This window comes from Dreissena polymorpha, chromosome 6 (genome assembly GCF_020536995.1).
Source record: "Dreissena polymorpha isolate Duluth1 chromosome 6, UMN_Dpol_1.0, whole genome shotgun sequence".
Classification (NCBI taxonomy): Eukaryota; Metazoa; Mollusca; class Bivalvia; order Myida; family Dreissenidae; genus Dreissena; species Dreissena polymorpha.
Window position 1 is genome coordinate 44,705,808 of NC_068360.1, and position 23,157 is coordinate 44,728,964.

Sequence of the window (23,157 nt, forward strand, 5' to 3'; positions counted from 1 at the left end):
GTTAAAGGGGAAAATCCAGCGCGAAAGAGACATATTTGGGGAAAAAATAAAAACTGTTCATTTCAATGTCTATAACTCACCTACAGACTTCAGGGGTTTTTTTTTAGAAAAAGAGGCATGTCTCTGACCTTTTTGTTCTTAAACACATGAACAAGTATGATATTAAAGTCAAAGTCCTAATTAAAGTTGCAGGGGTAGATCTAATAATTGGAAATGTTTTCAACTGGGGCCGGGGAACGATGTCAATATTGTGATTTCAATTTCATGATGAATGGGTTGACGATCTAGATCTGCTACAGTATTGGAAGGGAAAGGTGCGGCAGCTGCCGATTGTCTACTTTCACTTTCACAATAATCCGACAGTATTAATCGATGTTGATTACATGTTCCTCCGAATCCTGCTGGGTTTCAACGGTTTTTGATGATTCATTCTTAAAAAATGCGACAACGCAATTAATATTTTCCGAGTCCGAATGTTTTATTTTGTTCGTGTATGAACGCCAATTGTGAGACTTTTTCTGTTTTAACCTTTATATCTTGGCTTTCACATAACCCGGATGAAAATTCGACTGGTTTCCGGTAATTAATTGAATAAACACCCTTCTCGCGCAAGACCGGAATCCAGTAAAATAGTCACATGATTAATACGATTAGTTGCCCGGTTTCCATGACGTAATTTAAGAGCTATATATAGAATCACTGGGATTCCCAGATTTGAGTGTTCGTCGGGAGAGAGAGAGAGAGAGCGAGATCGTTGTACATGGTACAAATTAGATAAGTGTCGACTTCCCAAAAGAAAAAGAAAATCTTTGAGGGTAAAATATTATATTTTGGTGAAAAATTATATTTTTGGAGGGGAAATGGTATTTTTAGGGGGAAAATTCTGGTAGGGGAAGACGCCGAATATCGGCGTCACTTTCTTAGTAAAAAAAACCCCTGAAACATAATAAACAAATGGATGCTGGACCTGTCCCCAATTACCTATGGATCCTAGCATTGTATGGTTTTGGAACTGGTAGGTTCTATTTTCTCTTTAAGTTTTCTTTCATTGTTTTAACTGGTAATCATTTTGCTCTTGCAGGCAGAGGCATTGGTGAAAGCATACCCACCATTTGTAAACTTTTTTGAGGACACAAAAGAGAGGATACAAAAATGTGATAAATCCAACCCCAGGTTTCACGCCTTTTTAAAGGTAAGCAAGCAATATCTATGTCTTCAGTGATGTACATTTGTTATGTTCTAGACATATATAATTTTTGTTTGTTTTTATGTCCCCCACTATAGTAGTGGGGGACATATTGTTTTTGCCCTGTCTGTTGGTTGGTTGGTTGGTTGGTTGGTCTGTCTGTCTGTTTGCACCAACTTTAACATTTTGCAATAACTTTTGCTATATTGAAGATAGCAACTTCATATTTGGCATGCAAGTGTATCTCATGAAGCTGCACATTTTGAGTGGTGAAAGGTCAAGGTCAAGGTCATCCTTCAAGGTCAGAGGTCAAATAAAGGTGGCCAAAATTGCTCATTTTATGAATACTTTTGCAATATTGAAGATAGCAACTTGACATTTGGCATGCATGTGTATCTCATGGAGCTGCACATTTTGAGTGGTGAAAGGTCAAGGTCATCCTTCAAGGTCAGAGGTCAAATATATGTGGCCCAAATCGCTTATTTAATGAATACTTTTGCAATATTGAAGATAGCAACTTGATATTTGGCATGCATGTGTATCTCATGGAGCTGCACATTTTGAGTGGTGAAAGGTCAAGGTCATCCTTCAAGGTCAGAGGTCAAATATATGTGGCCCAAATCGCTTATTTTATGAATACTTTTGCAATATTGAAGATAGCATCTTGATATTTGGCATGCATGTGTATCTCATGGAGCTGCACATTTTGAGTGGTGAATGGTCAAGGTCATCCTTCAAGGTCAAGTATATGGGTCAAAATTGCGCATGTAATGTCACTTCTGCTTTATTGAAGCTAGCAATTTTATATTTGAAATTCGTGTGTATCTCAAGGAGCTGCACATTTTGAGTGGTGAAGGGTCAAGGTCAAGGTCATCCTACAAGATCAAACATCATTTAGGGGGACATTGTGTTTCTCAAACACATCTTGTTTAGATTATTGATTTTAATTTTTAAGTGATCGGAGAAATTAATATTTTCACAATTAGTGCAGGCACAAATGAAAACATTTATTTAGTTTTATCACAATCGGGTAAAAGTGTATCGTATACCAAAACTAACAATTGTCTTTTTATACGCCCGTTTTTAAAAACGGGACGTATTATAGTTTCACCTGCGGCGGGCGGCGTCCACAGCAGTGTCCGCTCTCTAATTCAAATAGTTTTCATCCGATCTTCACCAAACTTGGTCAGAAGTTGTGTCTAGACAATATCTAGGTCAAGTTCGAATATGGGTCATGCCGGGTCAAAAACTAGGTCACTGGGTCACTTAGTGCATTTCAAGGATTAAGCATGGTGTCCGCTCTCTAATTGAAGTAGTTTTCACCCGAACTTCACCAAATTTGGTCAGAAGTTGTGTCTAGATGATATGTAGGTCAAGTTCAAAACATGGGTCATGCCGGGTCAAAAACTAGGTCACGAGGTTACTCAGTGCATTGCAAGCATTTAGCATGGTGTCCGCTCTCTAATTGAAGTAGTTTTCATCTGATCTTCACCTAATTTGGTCAGAAGTTGTGTCTAGATGATATGTAGGTCAAGTTCCAATATGGGTCATGCCGGGTCAAAAACGAGGTCTCTATGTCACATATTGCATTTCAAGCATTTACCATGGTGTCCTCTCTCTAATTGAATTAGTTTTCATCTGATCTTCACCAAATTTATTCAGATGTTACATCTTAATGATATCTAGGTCAAGTTCAAATATGGGTCATGCCGGGTCAATAACTAGGTCTCGAGGTCACTTAGTGCATTTCAAGCATTGAGCATGGTGTCCAAAACCTTTGAACGGGTGTATCTTGTGACAGTTTGGCACTCTTGTTATTAAATGTTTTTTCTGATGATTGATAACATTTAAAAAAAGTCAAAGTGGAGATTTTGGCAAAAATTATAAGCCATAACAATAAAAAAAACAATATCATTGCACGGAAAAAAAACAAATCATTGATATATCTAACACCAGAGGAACATTATTGAACTTTAATACAGTAATTATTTATTAAATCACGTAAATTATTGTGAAGATATTTGGACTTTTATAACTATGCACTGAATTCTCTTGTGTTTTGTTTTTTTGGAGCTTGTGTGCTTTTTTTCCACAAAATAATTCACAATAAGATAGAAATTTAGTAAGATTATTTTATACTGATATTGTTTCTACATTAAAATACTTTCTTCTGTGTAAAACACAAAACAGTACATTGGATTTGTAAACTTTGAAATGCACTGTATTGCCAGGTGTGTCAAACCAAGCCAGAGTGTGGCAGGCAGACATTGACAGAGTTGTTGATACGGCCTGTACAAAGGCTCCCCAGTATTACCCTGCTTTTAAATGGTGAGAATTTAACTCTACCCCAGATATGTATAGATTGAACGAAATTCAAAATGCTGTTTTTGTTGTTGTTTTTTGTGACAATATATTCCATGTTAATTTCCGCTACAATATCCCAACATTTACTAGCAAACAGGAGATTGGCTTCGTGCATCTCATGAGAACTACTTCATGCTTGGGACGAGACCTGAAGCCAATCTCGCGTTTGCTCGTAAATGTTTGGACATCATCGCAGAAAATTCATATGGAATATATTGTGACACAAAAAATAAAAACGAGCATTTTGTATATCATTAAATCCATGTAACCATACCACTTTTGGCTATTGCTATAAGGAAATATATTACGAAATATTCATTGATTTTGAGTATTTATTTTTCTTTACATTATTCTGGTTTTAAAGCTTTTACACTCAGATACACACTTGACACATTTGTATTCAATTAGAAAATCTAATGAAATTAAAGACCTTTTATAAAAAAAAATTAAGTTTTAAAGGCTTTATGTCTAACCCTGGGATACTGATGAGCAGCAAACAGCATAGAACCTGAACAGACTGCTTGTAGGCTGTTCTGGTTTTATGCTGGTTGCATATAGCCGTTTTCACTTTGCTTCTCAGCGGGAAAGGGTTAACTTATGTGTTTGGAATCTTTGTAGTTATCAATATAACTTAAGCAGCAAAGTGTTGGTCTTTCCTGTTAAAGAACTTTGGATTGAAAACCAAATAATTTAATTTTCCTTAGGTGAATAATATAATTTTTTTATGCCTGACAATTGGGAGGCATTAAGCATTACATTAGTCTATTAGTGCGTACTGGGTACATACAGAAGCTTGTGCTTTAAAACTCCTGTTTAGCTACTTGCTTAAACTTCACAATTGAATGATCTTTATTTTACCAGTTTGGACTGCATTATGGCCCTTTGTCTTTTTTGTCCACTGTAGAATATTATATATGTAATGGTTTTGGTCTGATTCCAAACTTGTGTTGTGTTGGCATCATTTTCTGTGACACATTTCTAGTTCCTGTTGAGTTGTTTGTGTTGAGCAAAAAGATTTGAAATTGTTCATTGTAATACTTGCATATATGCCCAATTGATTATTGTATTCTTTGTTTTCCCCTGCCAAACGCGGAGGGATATATAATTGCCTTGTCCGTCTGTCATCTGTCCATCTGGTTTTCACAAAATATATTTTTTGTGAGAATATCAATTCAATAAATTTGCTTGTTGTTATTGTAATGATGTCTTTTTCTTTTTAGATATTTTAAAACATACTCCAAAATCCAATCCAGATTATGTGGAGTTAGAAAAAGCCAATAATGTTTTAAAGGAAGTTATGACGTAAGTACCTTTGTAACAAAGTTATGTTCTGAGGTTTTATTTAACTCTTAAAACAGTTTGCTCATGTTTTAATTCTTTAAAAGTAAAATAAATAGACATTTATTATAACTTGAATGTCTTCTTTGAATTATTATTGATCTTTATATTTTGAAATTGATATAGTATGCAAAGCTTGAAAACATGTATTTTTTGTGTACAATTATTTTTTCTTTTTTTACATTATTTTTTTCAAAGTTTTTAAAAAGAGGTTTAATGTCTCATATATTGACATGCGTCAATGTCCAGACATGCAGTAGTAAAAGTGAATGTTCCAACACATGTTAGTTTGTGTATTTTTTCATTCAAAATATTTTTTTTTTAGATCTCAATATTTTGTACTTCTCCCTTCCATATAAGTTCAACCTTAATAAGAAATAATAATGACAAAACTTGTATTCTCAATTTTGAAGCATTTTTAGCAAAACAACAACACTTAATTTCCCAATTTTAGTCAAAACGCCGAAAATTTTCCCAATCCAAAGGGACCCAGTCCCATTCCCAAAATGGTGAAAAAGAACACTGCACATATAACCCACATAGAATGAGAAGTATAGCCCTATTAAAATCATTATGACGTACAACACAATTTTGTCTGTGACATTAATCAAGAGAAATGGTAGGTCTATTTTTTTCACCAAAATGGCATTTAACATTACTATTACACTTTCAGACATATCAATGAGGACAAGAGAAGAACAGAAAGTCAAGTGGTCATGTTTGATATCATGAAAGACATTGAAAACTGTCCGGTATGTTTTCTTTAATGTATATTATATGTTTTTATTTATATGAGTCAATGATTAAGTAAAGGACATGTATATCCTTTAATTTATCTAAAGCCTCAGTTTTTTGGCTGTTCATAGATGTGTTCTCACCTTGTATTTTTGTAAATTTACCTTAAATTATTGTATAACTTAACTTCTGACAAAAACCATAATACAAGCTCTGAGATATTAGTCAAAGAACCTATCAAGCCTAGTTCACAATTTACCTTCACAGGCTAATCTGGGATAACCCTTTATGCACATGCATAAAAACCCCTTTTCACAGAGTAAAACCCACACGTTTTTGTCATTGTGTAAGAACATTAGAACATGAGCTCTTTTGTATTTTCCAGGCAACCCTCCTGTCATCACATCGTAACTTTGTGTCTCGTATGGACGTCATTGAGCTGTCTGACGCCCTGTCTGATCGAGGAGCGCCTCTATCTCTCTTTCTCTTTTCTGACTGTATTGTGGTAAGATTTATTATGAAAAGAATAGAAGTACTTTTTGAGGATTAATGTTTTTTAAGCTAATTCAAGTTATTATCCCCCGCAAGAGGCGGAGGGATATTGTTTTGGCGTTGTCCTTCCGTCCGGCTGTCCGTCCGTCCGGCACTTTTGTGTCCGGAGCCATATCTTGGAAGTGCTTTGGCGGATTTCGTTGAAACTTGGTATGAGTATATATATATGCATAAGAGGATGATGCACGCCAAATGGCATTGTATACCATCTGTTAAAAACAGAGTTATGGCACTTTGTATCTTGAAAAAATGCTTTTTACGATAGGCACTTTTGTGTCCGGAGCCATATCTTGGAAGTGCTTTGGCGGATTTCATTGAAACTTGGTATGAGTATATATTCCCCGCCAGAGGCGGAGGGATATTGTTTTGGCGCTGTCCGTCCGTCCGTCACTTTTGTGTCCGGAGCCATATCTTGGAAGTGCTTTGGCGTCTGATTTGCACCCATCCTCAAACAAAGCATATGTTGCGGGGGATATCAATTCTACGAATTTGCTTGTTAATATTTCATAACATTTCTGTTTTAGATACCGTTGTCTCTAACTCAACCATTCAAATTCTGTGTGCTGCGGAAAATGCGAAATGCAGAGGAATTAAAAGTTAATTAAGACAAAGACAAGATAATACCAATAAACCATTTGTGTTGTTATTTTAAAGCATTAATTCACAGTTGTATCTGCCTATCTTCTAATTGGCTGAGGTAATTGTGTACATTTATTTTCAACCACCATTTCTTGGACATTCAAATGGATTCCTGTTTGTTGCAGATTTGCAAACGCAGAACAAAAGTGCTACATTCTAAGAGTCCTGCAGCCTCAAAAACGCCCCAGAAGGGCTACAAACACCTGGAGTTCCTGCCCCTGCAGTGTGTCAAGAAAGTTCTGGATATCCTCGAGGCCAAGGACTGCAAGGTATACATCCCTAGAAATAAGCCTAAGTCAACTAGCGAAGAACTAGGAAATTCTAAGCGGGGTTTTCTCTTGAAGGACAAGTGCATGTGTTTGCTGGATGAGTGAAAACTTAAAGGCACTCGTCCTGCAGGACTAGTGTGCAGTCTTGAACTATTTTTGTTCAATGGTTTCAAATGATATTTATGTAAGAATTCAGGTAAACAGTGTCAAAATTAACACTAGAAATGGCGCCAGAGGCCGACGCGTATCCCCAAGCCGCATGTTTGACTCAGGGGGCACCCCAGGGTTGGTAATGGGGCCATGCATAGTTGAGATTGACCGTATTGTCATAAGAGATGTCCAGTATCAATTGGAAGTGAATCGGTGTAGAAATGAAGAAGTTAATGTACAATAACATAAAACAAGAGATGTGTTTGTCAGAAACACAATGCCCCCTCCTGCGCCACTTTGATTTATTAAAAAAAAATCATTTGGCAGGTTCATTACTCACCTCCCTTTAAAGCTTATTACTTCCCTTTGATTTGTTTTTTTACCTTTGACCTTGAAGGAAAAACAAACACAATGCTCTCTCCTGCGCCGCTTTGATTTATCTAAAAATTGTATATCATTTGGCAGGTTATTTACTTACCTCCCTCTAAAGCTTATTACTTCCCTTGGATTTGTTCTTTTGACCTTGAAGGATGACCTTGACCTTAACCTTTCACCACTCAAAATGTGCAGCTCCATGAGAAACACATGCATGCCAAATATCAAGTTGCTGTCTTCAATATTGCAAAAGTTATGGCCAATTCATCATACCGAGGGCATAAAAATAAGTGAAAATCTCTGACCCGGCCCCACCCCAACCCCCATCACTTTTGACCATGGGGTCAGATCAAAATTCCGAATAGTGCACCATCGCACATATGCTCATAGCTATCATGCGTGTAAGTTTCAAGGTTCTAGTGCTAATAGTGTAGGAGATAATAGTGGCCTGGACGGACAGACAGACGGCGGAGATAACCACAATATCCCCACGCTTTTCAAAAAGCATGGGGATAAAAAGCCTGCATTCCCTGCATGGATTAAGGTTGAAATAGGTTTGCTCAGATCCTCTGCTTTATATTGGCAGGATTGTAATATCTCAGTCTCAAGTGATATTAATGTTAACATTCAGGCTTGCATGGTCTCACTGTAACTTTAGAGACAGGGTAAACATATGGGCCAAGGTCATGATGCTTCTTACAAATTGGGTAACTTAAATTGTGCATAATGAACCTAGCAAACCTCTTGTGAAGTATTTTAAGTGATGATTTTAGATTATGATACAATTTTTTAAGAACATTAATATGATGAGTTTATTTCAGTTTCTTTTTATTTGTATTGTTTTTTATACAGGTTTGAGTGTAGGAACCTATTTAAAACATGATCATAATAAATGTGTACTCAAATTGAACTAAAAATCTAATAATTACTTTTATTTGTTGCTGTGGCATAGTGGATATGGTGGCCGCCTAGCAACCGGAAAGTTACAGATTTAGATCCCCACTTTGGGAGCCCTCTTTAGATATCCCCCAAAGACACAAAAAGTACTAGTTCTACCCAGGAAACAGATTTGAGGGCATTTGAATTAGACGTAAGATTTTGATGCAATGGAGGTGAAATAAATAGGTTTAAACGAAACTAAACATATATTGGTCATAACTATTTCTAACGTGTTTTTAATAGCTTAATTACCTTACCTGCTATCATATTGCTACTAACTCCGAAGGATCGTAATTAATCCGGAAACTTTCTGTCCAAAGAATCCCACACTTTTCATAAACCCGTCGGTCAGGTCAGAACGGTCACATAGTGCCGTGTAGCCGTACAACCAAAACAGGATATTACCCAGAATCACTCTTATTCCAAAGAACAATATGAAAATATTAGACGAAGAGCAGGGTGGGAGGTGGGACTTACCGATAGCAGGTAAGTAATTACTAATTAAAATGAATTTTACTAGAAAAATTTGTTTTAATAGCTTAATTACGTTACCTGCTATCATATTGCTGACTTTGCAGCTGCGGCGGGAAGGTTCGCGAAAATCTCCCCATCACAGCGGAACCCATATCACGGGTTCTCAGCTAATCTTCGTTATTACGGTATTAACTTAATTCACGGATAAGCGTAATATACCTATGCCGTAGAAGATACTACCGTTTGTGCAACCACAAGGGGGCCCAACAAATACAAGTTGTCCTGTAAGCACTCCAGAGAACGAAGATAAAAAGATGAAAAAGTGGTCTGATTCCTCCAGAAAGCAGCTTGAAGCACGTCAGAGAGTGGGGTATGATTAATATACGCCCACGAAGCCGACATTGCTCGTAATTCATGCGGTCTAATCTTAAAAAAGGATGAATCCCTTGAAGAAAGAGAAGAGTAAGCCCTTTTTATAGTCGAGGCTACCCAACGGGAAATAGAAGCCGCAGACACATCGCCCCCCCCCTTTTAAGGGAATGAAGAGTCTCTTGCGAGAACCTCGAATAGACTTAACTCTACTAAGATAGAACTTCAAAGACCTGACAGGGCAGAGGAGTCTATCTTCATCTTCATTTCCACAAGTTCTAGAAAGACTTGGGACCTTGAAGGGTTTAGAAGCCATTGAGGGTAGTTGATTTTTAGCAAGGAATCCTGGCTGACACAACAAAGTGACAGAGCCATCGGAGGAATCAAAACGAAGATGGCTTTCTTCGATAAAAAGAGCATGAATTTCACTTCTACGTTTGGATGAAGCCATGGTAAGAAGGAAAACGGTCTTCCAGGTTAGGAACTGTAAAGAAGCCTGATTAAGTGGTTCATAGGGAGCTTTAATAAGCGATCCAAGAACACAAGCCAAATTCCATTTGGGGGTAAGAGAACGAGACACAGGGCGTTTAAGTTCCATGGCTCGGATCAATTCCGAAATGGCTGGGTCAGCACAGACTTGTGATGACTTACGAAAAGCCAAGGTATGCGAAAGCACAGATCTGTATCCTTTGATGGAGCTAAGAGAAAGTTTCTTATCATCAAAGAGATAGATTAGAAAATCCGCTATGCGTCTAGGACAGAAAGTTTCCGGGTTAATTACGATCCTTCGGAGTTAGTAGCAATATGATAGCAGGTAAGTAATTACTAATTAAAATGAATTTTACTAGAAAAATTTGTTTTAGGATGCCTTTGGCCTGATTGTGAAGAACACAGAAGACATGAAGGACAAGTTCTACTCCTTCATGATGGACTCAGAGGACGTGTCCAAGAGCACTTTGATAACATCTGTGGCCAAGTCCATAGCAAACACTGTGTGTCGCACTGACTATGTAAGCTGGGCTTGTTTTATGCTTGCGTTCTTTTTTATTTATTTAAAAATATTGAAACTGGTAGTTTACTGTTTGAAACATTGAAAATAAGAGTTATCTTTATTGATAACTTTTATTGTGTTGTACAGATCAACATAATCAAGGCGTGTTTTATGCTTGCTTTCATTGGCTTAATTTGGCAATATTAAAATTGGTAGTTCACGGTTTGAACCAGTAAAAAAAAAACATGAAAGTAATGGATAATTTTCTGTGTTTCTGTTATGAATCTCATTTCTTTCCCACTATGATAGTCTCACTTTGCTGTAAATTGATTAGCTCAAATCTGTCAACGGCAACAAACTATTTTTTTGTCCTTATGCTTTCTGTTGGGCAATTACTTCTTTATTAAACAACTAGACTCTCAATTATTAAAAAGGAGTACAAAGTGGTCTTCCCCTGTTTTTTTTGAGAATCTGATTTGCTATAACCCTGCACCCAGTTTTCGGCCCCTATTCTAATTATAGCCTGTTTTGCGTAAACCCAGCTGTTCATAGTTGTCTCCTGTTGTATGAGGACCTGATTTGCTACAATCCTGCACCCAGTTGTCTGCCCCTGTTCTTATTATTACCTGTTTTGTTTAAATCCAGCTGTTCACAGTTGTCTGCTCTTGTATGAGAACCTGATTTGCTTCAATCTAGCACCCAGTTGTGTGCCCCTGTTTTTCAGGAGAGCCTCATCTCCAAGGTGGACGGGGAGGAGTTCCAGGTGAGCACGGTGGACCTGTCTGGACAAAAACTGAGCAAGGCAGCCAGCAGGTAGGGGCACAGAACTCTAGCATCATCCAGCAGTCTTGGTCTTTCTTTGCACTTATTTACATGGAGCTAACCTCTGGGGAAAAGGTGCTTAATGAATGTAGGAAATGTGTTGTCTTAGATTAGACAGAGCAGTCTGAATAGGCTAATAATGAAATACACTTGCCTTTCATGGAATTTTTCTTTAAGGCAGTCTCATTTAAGCAAAAGTCCAGTTAAGGCAGAAAGTATTGTCCCTGTTAAGCCTGTGCAGATTGCCCAGGTTGATCTGGTACAACACTTTACGCAACATGCATTAACACACGCATTAAGACTGTCCAGGTTGATCTGGTACAACACTACGCAACATGCATTAACACACGCATTAAGACTGCCCAGGTTGATCTGGTACAACACTTTACTCAACATGCATTAACACACGCATTAAGACTGCCCAGGTTGATCTGGTACAACACTACGCAACATGCATTAGCACACGCATTAAGACTGCCCAGGTTGATCTGGTACAACACTACGCAACATGCATTAACACATGCATTAAGACTGCCCAGGTTGATCTGGTACAACACTTTGAAACATACATTACCACACGCATTAAGACTGCCCAGGTTGATCTGGTACAACACTACGCAACATGCATTAGCACATGCATTAAGACTGCCCAGGTTGATCTGGTACAACACTACGCAACATGCATAAGCACACGCATTAAGACTGCCCAGGTTGATCTGGTACAACACTACGTAACATGCATTAGCACACACATTAAGACTGCCCAGGTTGATCTGGTACAACACTACGCAACATGCATTAGCACATGCATTAAGACTGCCCAGGTTGATCTGGTACAACACTACGCAACATGCATTAGCACACGCATTAAGACTGCCCAGGTTGATCTGGTACAACACTACGCAACATGCATTAGCACACGCATTAAGACTGCCCTGGTTGATCTGGTACAACACTTTACGCAAGATGCATTAATACACGCATTAAGACTGCCCATGTTGATCTGGTACAACACTACGCAACATGCATTAGCACACGCATTAAGACTGCCCAGGTTGATCTGGTACAACACCACGCAACATGCATTAGCACACGCATTAAGACTGCCCAGGTTGATCTGGTACAACACTACGCAACATGCATTAACACATGCTTTAAGACTGCCAAGGTTGATCTGGTACAACACTTTACGCAACATGCATTTACACACGCATTAAGACTGCCCAGGTTGATCTGGTACAACACTACGCAATATGCATTAACACATGCATTAAGACAGCCCAGGTTGATCTGGTACAACACTTTACGCAACATGCATTAACACACGCATTAAGACTGCCCAGGTTGATCTGGTACAACACTTTACGCAACATCCATTAACACACGCATTAAGACTGCCCAGGTTGATCTGGTACAACACTTTACTCAACATGCATTAGCACATGCATTAAGACTGCCCAGGTTGATCTGGTACAACACTACGCAACATGCATAAGCACACGCATTAAGACTGCCCAGGTTGATCTGGTACAACACTTTACTCAACATGCATTAACACACGCATTAAGACTGCCCAGGTTGATCTGGTACAACACTTTACACAACATGCATTAGCACATGCATTAAGACTGCCCAGGTTGATCTGGTACAACACTACGCAACATGCATTAACACACGCATTAAGACTGCCCAGGTTGATCTGGTACAACACTACGCAACATGCATTAACACACGCATTAAGACTGCCCAGGTTGATCTGGTACAACACTTTACACAACATGCATTAGCACATGCATTAAGACTGCCCAGGTTGATCTGGTACAACACTTTACACAACATGCATTAACACACGCATTAAGACTGCCCAGGTTGATCTGGTACAACACTACGCAACATGCATTAACACACGCATTAAGACTGCCCAGGTTGATCTGGTACAACACTTTACACAACATGCATTAGCACATGCATTAAGACTGCCCAGGTTGATCTGGTACAACACTTTACGCAACATGCATTAGCACATGCATTAAGACTGCCCAGGTTGATCTGGTACAACACTACGCAACATGCATTAACACACGCATTAAGACTGCCCAGGTTGATCTGGTACAACACTACGCAACATGCATTAGCACATGCATTAAGACTGCCCAGGTTGATCTTCTTAAAGCTTGCATACATTAACCTGATAAGTTACACACTTGAATTGTGTGTTCTATATTCATTATATGTTTTTGAACATGCATGTGTTTCATATGACAACATAATATTAAGTTAGTGAGAAATTCTTACATCTATTTAATCTGATTCTTGTTGGAAAATAAAGTTATTCACATTAACGCTTCTTTAATATATTCATGTAAAAGGAGTATGTAAGGCCATTCCTAAAATATTGTTTGTCTGGGATAAATCAACCTAAGGCAGAGCAGGTGGCCAGGTATTCAGGTAAATTCATTTTTTATGATTTTTTAAACCAGACCTTATCCATAGAACGCTTTGAATATTTCCTTGTAAATCAACACTCGGAGAAACTCTGTTAGTTTAACTTTACTTCAATAACATACTTGACTTATGCAGAAAAATGAGGATATTTATTTTCATGTAAAATTTTTTAATTAGTTTGTGGTTATAATTTGTTGTCGTTATTTTCATATAAGTTATTGTGTGTTAGGCCAATATGTCTGAGCTATATACTGGTAAGCATTTAACTTCTATCAATGTATGAAAGTATGAATTTATAGTTTAAAAGGATATGGTTAAATATGGGCCTTGCTCTGTGAAAAGGGGGTTTAATGCATGTGCGTAAAGTGTCGTCCCAGATTAGACTGTGCAGTCCACACAGGCTAATCAGGGATGACACTTTCCCCTTTTATGATATTATTCGTTTAAAGAAAGTCTCTTCTTAGCAAAAATGCAGTTTAGGCGGAAATTGTCGTCCCTGATTAGCCTGTGCAGACTGCACAGGCTAATCTGGGATGACACTTTATGCACATACATCAAACCCCTTTTTCACAGAGCTTGGCCCATATCTATTATCTGTATGTATACTTGGATGGTCATTGTGTTGTTTTGTTTTGCACTTAATAGTTCACTGTGGAAGTTAAGGTATTACAAGAATAATGTCAATACATTACTTGTATTATATATACTTTTTTATTAAATGGGCATTTTGGCTGACTGTGATCATCTTAAATACATTTTATCATGTAAATTAGAAGGAATACAGGATATTAGATATAAAATATCTAAATAATGTTACCTTAAATAGCAATCTAGATCACATATTTCATAGAAAATGAATGATGTCTTTTAGGTCAGAAGTATTCACAGTTTTGTTGTATGAATCATCATTTTTGTTAACTTGCCTCGTTGTCTTTTACACTGTCACTCCAATATAACGTGCTTCATGGTAACTGGAAATCCAATATTTATGAGCTATAGATCTTTAAAATCTTTGGCATCTTTGACAATGTGGACAAGATTACCTATGCATGTTTTATTTCCATGCTTATTTATAGACATTTTAATATTGTCTGCTAAAATGCAGTTTCAAATATGACAGTGAAAGAGAAATTAAATCATTAATTTATGTGCTGCTAGGGGCGCTACTCATGTTATAAGACTGGATTTTCATTCAAAAGAGACCTCCTTTGATCCTTTCCCACTCAGAAACAAAGTGAAATGGCAATGTGCAAACAGCATTAAACCAGAACAGCATGCGAGTAACTCGCAGTCTGTTCAGGTTTTATGCTGTTTGCTGCTCATCAGTATCTAAGGTTTGGAGATGAAGCCTTTAAAACTTGAATCTAGTAAGAAAGGTCTTAAATTAAATTTAACTTTCTAAGGGACTACAAATGCGTGAAAATACGTATCTCAGTGGTAAAGGGTTAAATGATGAAAATCTATTGATCTATAGGGCAAAGTGTCATTCCTGATCACAATTACAATATATGAGCACTGAACTCATACTCCGGTCAATTGACACTTTGGTTTCATTTGTTGGAGTTACAGTGTATTTTATTTTCTAAATGAAAGTATTATTTTATGATAGCAGTCTATGCCAAAAGCTCATTAACAGTGTAGTACTCAAGAAAGGTTGCTGTTCTAATAATGATGTATATTGTTGATGTTCTTCAAAACCTGCTTTAGTCCATTTTTCATACTATTTGCCCACATAATTTACATTTTAATTACATTGAAAGTAAATGTTTGTGATTTTATTAATATTTTATTTGAATGGCAGCTTAGTAAGACATTTTCTACTTAAATATTAGATAAAGTATCCAAGGCATAGTTATAGTTTGTGAGAAAACATTAACTGTCATTGGTAAAAAAACAATGTTACCATGAAAACTGTGTTTAGTTTAATCAAACACTAGTTGAGACAGGACCCTGGTGAAAACATTTTGTATTTCACATAGAAAAGATTATAAAATTATGAACTGTATTTTATAACATGCTTATGGGCAAGTATTTTGTGACATACTGGCTAATGATCTAACGTGTACCCGAAAAAACCTGAATCTGCGGGTCACAAAATACCCTCGGATCCGGTTAAAAGTTTTTTTTAAATGATACTGGTTTGGGTCGCTGGTTACATAGTAGATCATTATATGCTTAAAGTGTAGATATATTTAACTGTTTTAAGTGTAGATATATGAAATAAGTGCAGTAAAATTATGGTGTTTATCATTTTAAGCATTTTTCTATTCCTGTGATTCATAAATAAATATAAATGACAAACCAAAAGTATTAATGTTTAATGTCATTTGTTATTGTTTTTTTCCCCTCTCAAAGTATGGGAAGCTTTTTTGCTGAAGAGTAATTTTACCAGGCGTTGTAACGCAATTATGTTTGAATAAGTAGATTTTTGACATGCATCACGCACATTTGCTGATAACGTTTAACAAGGTTGCATATACTTCAGTATTTAATTCATTATTAAATAAATTAAACTTATAGAAACAATGACTGTCTTCATGAACTGCATTGACTGACAGTTGAATATTTAATGAGCTGAAACATGTAATGAAAATTAACTTAATTATATTTTAATTTACTTATTAAATACCTGACCTGACTCAAATTTTCTCGGGTATTTAAATTTTGATCCACCGACCCAGCCCAAAGAATATTTTTACCCATTTGCACAAATACTGGCTTTGATAATCAATTAACAAACCATGTTTTTAATGATCTGTAAAAAACATCTGGCAAAACATTACTTCAAATTTCCAGTATAGCATATACTTTTTGCATCATCTAAAAAATAACCAAACATGACTTATGCACTATTTGAAGAACATGGACAATTTATTCTATAGACATTTATATATTCATAGCTAGAATTCCATATTGTCGCGAAGAATCATAAACAGAATGCTGTTGTGACGTTGTATAGGCAGTCATTGCTACTGTATGTTAAAAAAAAGTCCTGCATAGCTCCAGATAAGACAAGTATCTGTGTATTTATGCATTACACATGTAAAACAATGCATTAAAAACTGTACTCACAAATATTTAACAAAAAAATCAGTGGGTCAAATAATCTGATCTGTAGCTCTGCAGTAATGCAACAAATCCTCGCAATTGAACTGTATATTCCCTTATAAATATATATACAAATGCCCCCATTAAAAAACCCTTCCCACTCAACCGCATGTGTAATAACAACAACTCCATTCTGAATTAGACCTCTGGTCTTGTTGAAACACTCACATGATACCCATTTAGGAAATTGTAAAGCCTGTGAGCATTTATTAAGGAGTAAACATGTAATACAAGTTATCATGTGACCATCTCAGGTTCTTATCAGCGATCCCTTTCTCCAATTTAACCCTCTCCCATAAGAAGCAAAGTGAAAATGGCTTTTGTAACCAGCATAAAACCAGATCAGCCTGCGAGTAACTTGCAGTCTCTTCAGGTTTTATGCTGTTTGCTGCTCATCAGTATTTAAGGGTTGGAAATGAAACTTTTAAATTTTTAATCTATTAAGAATCTAGTCTTTAATTAAATTTAACTTTCTAAGGGACTAAAAGGTACATCAAAATACGTATTTAGAACTGGTAAAGGGTTTACATATATGACATATATGAAACAATAAATATGTAATCAACCCCAGTATTTGTATTGTACTGACTTCTCATGTTATAATAAGGGCCTTGCTCTTTGGAAAGGGGGTTTAATGCATGTGCAGTCTGCACAGGCTAATCAGGGACGGCACTTTCTGCTTTTATGATAATTTTCGTTTAAAGAAAGTCTTAGTAAAAACCCAATTTAGGCAGAAAGTGTCGTCCCTGATTAGCTTGTGCGGACTGCACAGGCTAATCTGGGACAACACTTTAAGCACATGCATTTAACCACCTTTTCACAGAGAGAGGCCCATATACAACATTGAATAACAATATTTGTGTGATCATTTTAATGCTTAAACCTGAATCTGAGTAAATATTCACCATATGTACTGTATTTCATTACATAAAGCTTATATGTTACCATTTACTTTGCTTGCTTGGTCTATGTTGGTATTTTCAATCAAAAACAATTAGTGTGTCTAAAGGTTTTTATAGAAATACAGTGTTATAAAGTGTGCAAACTAATGTGCATGCAAGCAGTGTGAAAAACTCAATGATTAATAAGATCAATGGTGTATAGGTTTTTTGGAAAGATTTACATTGATGACCATTACTCCCATATAGTTTTCTTGAGGCTAAGTTTATAATTGTTAATTATAATTTCTAAGCATTAATCACAATGCTATTATTTTGTAGTCTATTTACACTAATATCATTCTCATTCGCAGCTCTGATGAAGTATAAAAGAAAACAACAAGACCATACACCCAGAAAACAGTGGTTTAAATAAAAACCCATGAGGCACGGAATTCAGCTAGCTATATTGTCAAATTATTCCTAAATGCCTGACTTCTGTTCTTATGCCGTGAACAAAAACAGTAAACGTAAATTTATATTCAACTAATACTTTTTTATGTCCGTCAGTCAGTCTGTCCATCCGTCCGAAAACTTTGCCCATAACTTTTGCAATATTAAAGATAGCAACTTGATATTTGGCATGCATGTGTATCTCATGGAGCTGCACATTTTAAGTGGCGAAATGTCAAGGTCATCCTTCAAGGTCAAATATATGGCTTTAGAGCGGCGCAGAAGGGGGCATTGTGTTTCAGACAAACACATCTCTTGTTTTCATCTGCTTACTTTCAAAACTTAAATGAGACCTCCAGGATTATATGAGCTGTGCTCTAAGAAAAATAGATTTAATGCATTTGCGTAAAGTTTTTTCCAGAGTCCACACATGCTAATCTTTCTGCCTACCCTGGTTTACACTCGGATTATGGTTTAGAGGAGACCTTTTAAGGAAAAATTCCATAAAAGCGGAAAGTGTTGTCCCTGCTTAGTCTTGCACTGAGGAAAATCTGGGACAACACTTTATGCCCATGCATTAAGTCCCAGTTTTCCCAAAAAGCATTTCATATCAAGGTACTACACATGCATCCTACTCCATTCTACAGGTTCAGCCGTCGAGTGAGTAGAGCCTTTTCGTTCAACAAGACGCCACGGCGGATCAAGCGAGCAGTGTCGCACGTGTTCAGCCCGTTTGTGAAGGACAGCTCGCGTGACTTTACCCCCGGCAACCTCCATGGCAAACGTCTGGCCAGCAGCATCGACCTCACATCGGTAAAATACTGCCTTGAGTTGTGAACGCATGCTAAATATGGGAACTTTTTTAGCTGTTTTAAGGACGGGTGAGGTATCTGAATGTTGTGTTTTAAAAACTTTCATTGTGTGTGATTTTTCCTCGTTTCAGCTGATTTCCACCCTTTATATCAAACGTATTTTACAAATCGTTCTCAACTTTGCTAGATCTATATACAAATTCAGAGCTAAGTTGAACCTTCTAATGGGGGAAGGGCATATTACCCCCTGTGGGGCCATTGGGGAGGGGCTAGGGAGGGATGCCACTTCCCTACTTTGATTTTTATGCCCCCGGATCGAATATTTGGGGGCATATTGTTTTTGGCCTGTCTGTCTGTCATTCATTCATTGTGTGTGTCCCAAAACTTTAACCTTGGTTAAAGTTTGGTCATAACTTTTTGAATATTGAAGACAGCAACTTGATATTTGGCATGCATGTGTATCTCATGAAGCTGCACATTTTCAGTGGTGAAAGGTCAAGGTCAAAAGTCAAAAAATACAATCCAAGGGAAGTAATAAGCTTATAAAGGGAAATAATTTCTAAACCTGCCAAATGATATATTGAAATTTTATTTCAAAGCGGCGCAATAGGGGGCATTGTATTTCAGACAAACACATCTCTTGTTTTAAATTACAATTATCCACTTCACGAACACAAGGAAACTCCGTCCGTCAAGCTGAAACCGGAACATCAATACATATTGTTATCTCTTTATCTTTTGCACTTTGGAAGGTGGGGGGGGGGGCCTATTTGTTTGATATCTCTCACAGTTGGAAAGAACAAGTTTTATTTATAATAAAAACACATACTTCTTTTCTTACCATTGGCAGTAGGCATTATGTTCTGATAACTCAACACAAGTAAAGCTCGATTGGTCATTTTTTACTCGGGTACTACTTAAGAGTACCCCTGGTACTTTAAAGTATACTTCAAACTACCCCGGGTATGGAAAATATATTAAAAAGTACCCTGGAGTATGGCTGGGTGCCTCAAGGCGTATTTCCCATGGTTCATTGTAGTTAACTTATGACTACCTGGGGTACTTTTAGATAGAGCATTAGCCCACAAGGACCAATTGAGCCGAAGTGTGCAGTATACGCACCTTTGTTTTGCCTCCAAAAGCATCATCTAAAATGCTTCACCAGCTCTTCTGTTATTCCAGAATGATGACAACATCAGCATCGGTTACCTCGACGACGACACTCTGAGTCTGGGGGCGTTCTCTATGAAGGGTCCCTTAGACTGACCCGCGCTGGCCCCTGCACAACTGGGTGTCACTGGATCCATTAGGGGCCACAGGAAACCTAGATTAGCGAGATTCACTAGAAGCTATAGTTTCAGCTTGTTACGGAGTGACTGCACTGGACTCATGAAGTGGTCCAGGAGAAATGTTACCTTTGAGTCCAATGTGTAGTTGGAAAAACAAGATCATGCATTCAAACTGAATCAGGCATTTTTCTAATTAATTAAATAATTTCACCCTTGGTAACAATTGTTTTATCAATATTTTGTTGACCATTCTTTCAAAATGATCATTCAACTGAAATAAGATATATATATTTTTTAATTTAGTGACTTGTCAGTACTAGTTTTATAATAAAAAGATAACAGATTTCCATCATGTAGTTGCAACGCTTATTTAATATCGACGAGGGCTGTTTGGAAAGATCATTCATAGACTCTGAAAACATTCTAAAGATTAATAAATTTCTACATAATTTGTGATGCAACTTCTTTAAATTTACATAATCAAAATATGATGCCCATTTTAACTCTGTCTTACATGGAAGTGTACGGTAAATTACATTTCCACTGCAACAGAATGTTATTTTTAAGTCACCCATGTTTGAACAGCTCTGTAGCTATGAACGTTAATATGCTAATAATAAGTAGTGTTTTTTCTTTAAAGCAATGTTTGTCAACTTGTTTTATATTGAATGTGGCAAAATATGATTGTTTAAGATTAAAATTATAAAATATAGTACATAATGGGGGAATAAATCAGACTGTGAAAACACTTTTCGGATATTCCTTGTAGAAGCAGGTATTAAAATCTTTTAACTCATGACAAGGGATTTCTTTGCATCAGTGCCTTTAAAAAAAATATGCAAATAACTTGATAATTTCTTATGCAATCATAACCACTTTAAAAGATCGTGTTTTATCTGTCATTGATTCATTGCTTTTACGTACACTGTTTGTAGAAATGCAAACATTTCAGTCAAGCTATGTGCCATTGTTAAGTTAGTGTCATAAAATATATACTATATTCAAGTAGCATGTATTATGGTTTAGTAAACTGTTATATATATTTCGCTTTCGAACATAACAGTGAACTGAATCAGTGAATTTAAAGTCAGTACTAACAGTGTCATACTTATTATCTATCTATCTCATAGTATTGCCTCACGCCTCTTGCGAGTGTTATGGGCAGGATAGTATTATTAGATAGATACAATCATGTCATGAAACTTCATCAAAATTAAATAATTATTATGAATGCTCCTCATAATTGGCAAGCATTTATATGATTTAGTTAAAAATATTACTTGTGTTTTATGTTTAAAAAAATATTTACTGTGAAGCACTCAAACAATATAAAGTCATTGATTTTCCATAATTGTCATATAGCTTTAAACTTAATTAACCAGGTTTTCCGAAGGAAAAAACTGGTTATTAGATTGGCGAATGCGGGCGGGCTGGCTGGTGGGCGGGCGGAACAAGCTTGTCCGGGCCATAACTATGTCGTTCATTGTCAGATTTTAAAATCATTTGGCACATTTGTTCACCATCATTGGACGGTGTGTCGCGCGAAATAATTACGTCGATATCTCCAAGGTCAAGGTCACACTTTGAGTTCAAAGGTCAAAAATGGCCATAAATGAGCTTGTCCTGGCCATAACTAAGTCATTCATTGTGAGATTTTAAAATCATTTGGCACATTTGTTCACCATCATGGGACGGTGTGTTGCACGAAAGAATCACGTCAATATCTCCAATGTCAAGGTCGCCACGACTAAAAATAGATTAAAAAAAAAAAAAATTACAAAGGGGGTTAATTTTGTTTGTTCATTTCAAAAGTTCAGTTTGAGTTTTCTCCCTTTATCAGATTTTTTTTCACAATGAAAACCTGGTTTTGTGACAATTTTGTCCCTTGTTGAATGATATTATCGAGTTTAACATACATAGTGTGTTGTTTTGAATTGATATTTGTTTATTTTTTGTTGTTTTACAAGTCTGTGTAATGAAAATAGGTTGTGATAATTTACAAAGATCTGGCTCTGTCCCTTTCTGTCCTTTCTCTGTCTGTCTTTAATCCACATAGCTGTGTACTAGCACACATTGCAGTGCATTCACATTATGTTTTATATTATTCGTGTAATTTATGCTGTAAATACTTGTTCTTTGCTTCAATAATTTTAACCTTCCTGTAAATGTATGTATCTCAAAAAAGTCAGTCTTAGTTATGTATTATAATATTTGACCCCTTGATAACATTAGTTTTAAGTAAAACTCATTAAGCCATCAAATTAATTCAAAAAGATGTTTTCAATGCCAGGCTGTTATTTTGTTATAAATGTGTTCCAACAAATATTGACAGAACTTTATGTTCAAAAACAATCCCTTGCTATAAGTATTTCATTCCTGTGCATCTTATACAATTAAAATATGTTTTCATCTGAACAAATTCTGTATTTTAATCACTAAACAATTACCAAACACTGATATTTTACTCTAGATTCATGTACATCATTTAAAGAATAAGTCTTTGCCAGTTAAAACTGTTAACTAATTAAAAAGGTGCATACCTTTGCATTCATCAATTAAAAAGAAATGGGTAGTTGTACAAATACTATATACACATTTTCCTATTTTGCTATTGTCATTGTAAATTCCCCTACAAATTTGTACAATATTAATTGTATTCTATGTATGAACGCTATTTTTAAGTGCCTTTGTGCAAACACCAGAATCATAAAAAATAAAATGTAAACTCTGCGTTGAATGTATTTGGGTTTTTTTTATTATTCAAATGAGCCTCGTTCTAGGAAAGCGGGGCTTAAGTAGTGTGCTTAAAGTTTTGGCGGTGATCGGCCTGTGCAATCAGCACAGGCTAATCTGGGGCGTTACTGTCCACTTTAATGGATTTTTGTGTGTAAAGGAAGTCTCTTCTGAACGAAAATCCAGTCTGGGCGGAAAGTGTCATCTCTGATTAGCCTGTGTGGACTGCATTGGCT

The 23,157-nt window shown here is 36.5% G+C and overlaps 1 protein-coding gene across 2 annotated transcripts in view; it reads left to right on the forward strand.

The window, feature by feature from the left end:
* Positions 1–22,918, forward strand: part of LOC127834674 (protein ECT2-like) — a 58,901-nt gene extending 35,983 nt beyond the window's left edge. For both annotated transcript variants that reach the window (XM_052360694.1, XM_052360695.1), the window contains 10 exons: positions 1,082–1,192; positions 3,418–3,514; positions 4,771–4,852; positions 5,562–5,640; positions 6,009–6,128; positions 6,940–7,083; positions 10,254–10,400; positions 11,106–11,194; positions 18,735–18,900; positions 20,082–22,918. In XM_052360694.1, coding sequence (XP_052216654.1) covers positions 1,082–1,192; positions 3,418–3,514; positions 4,771–4,852; positions 5,562–5,640; positions 6,009–6,128; positions 6,940–7,083; positions 10,254–10,400; positions 11,106–11,194; positions 18,735–18,900; positions 20,082–20,165 — 1,119 coding nt within the window. In that variant the 3' untranslated portion in view covers positions 20,166–22,918. The remainder of the gene's footprint in view (positions 1–1,081; positions 1,193–3,417; positions 3,515–4,770; positions 4,853–5,561; positions 5,641–6,008; positions 6,129–6,939; positions 7,084–10,253; positions 10,401–11,105; positions 11,195–18,734; positions 18,901–20,081) is intronic.
* The last annotated feature ends 239 nt before the right edge of the window (positions 22,919–23,157 follow it).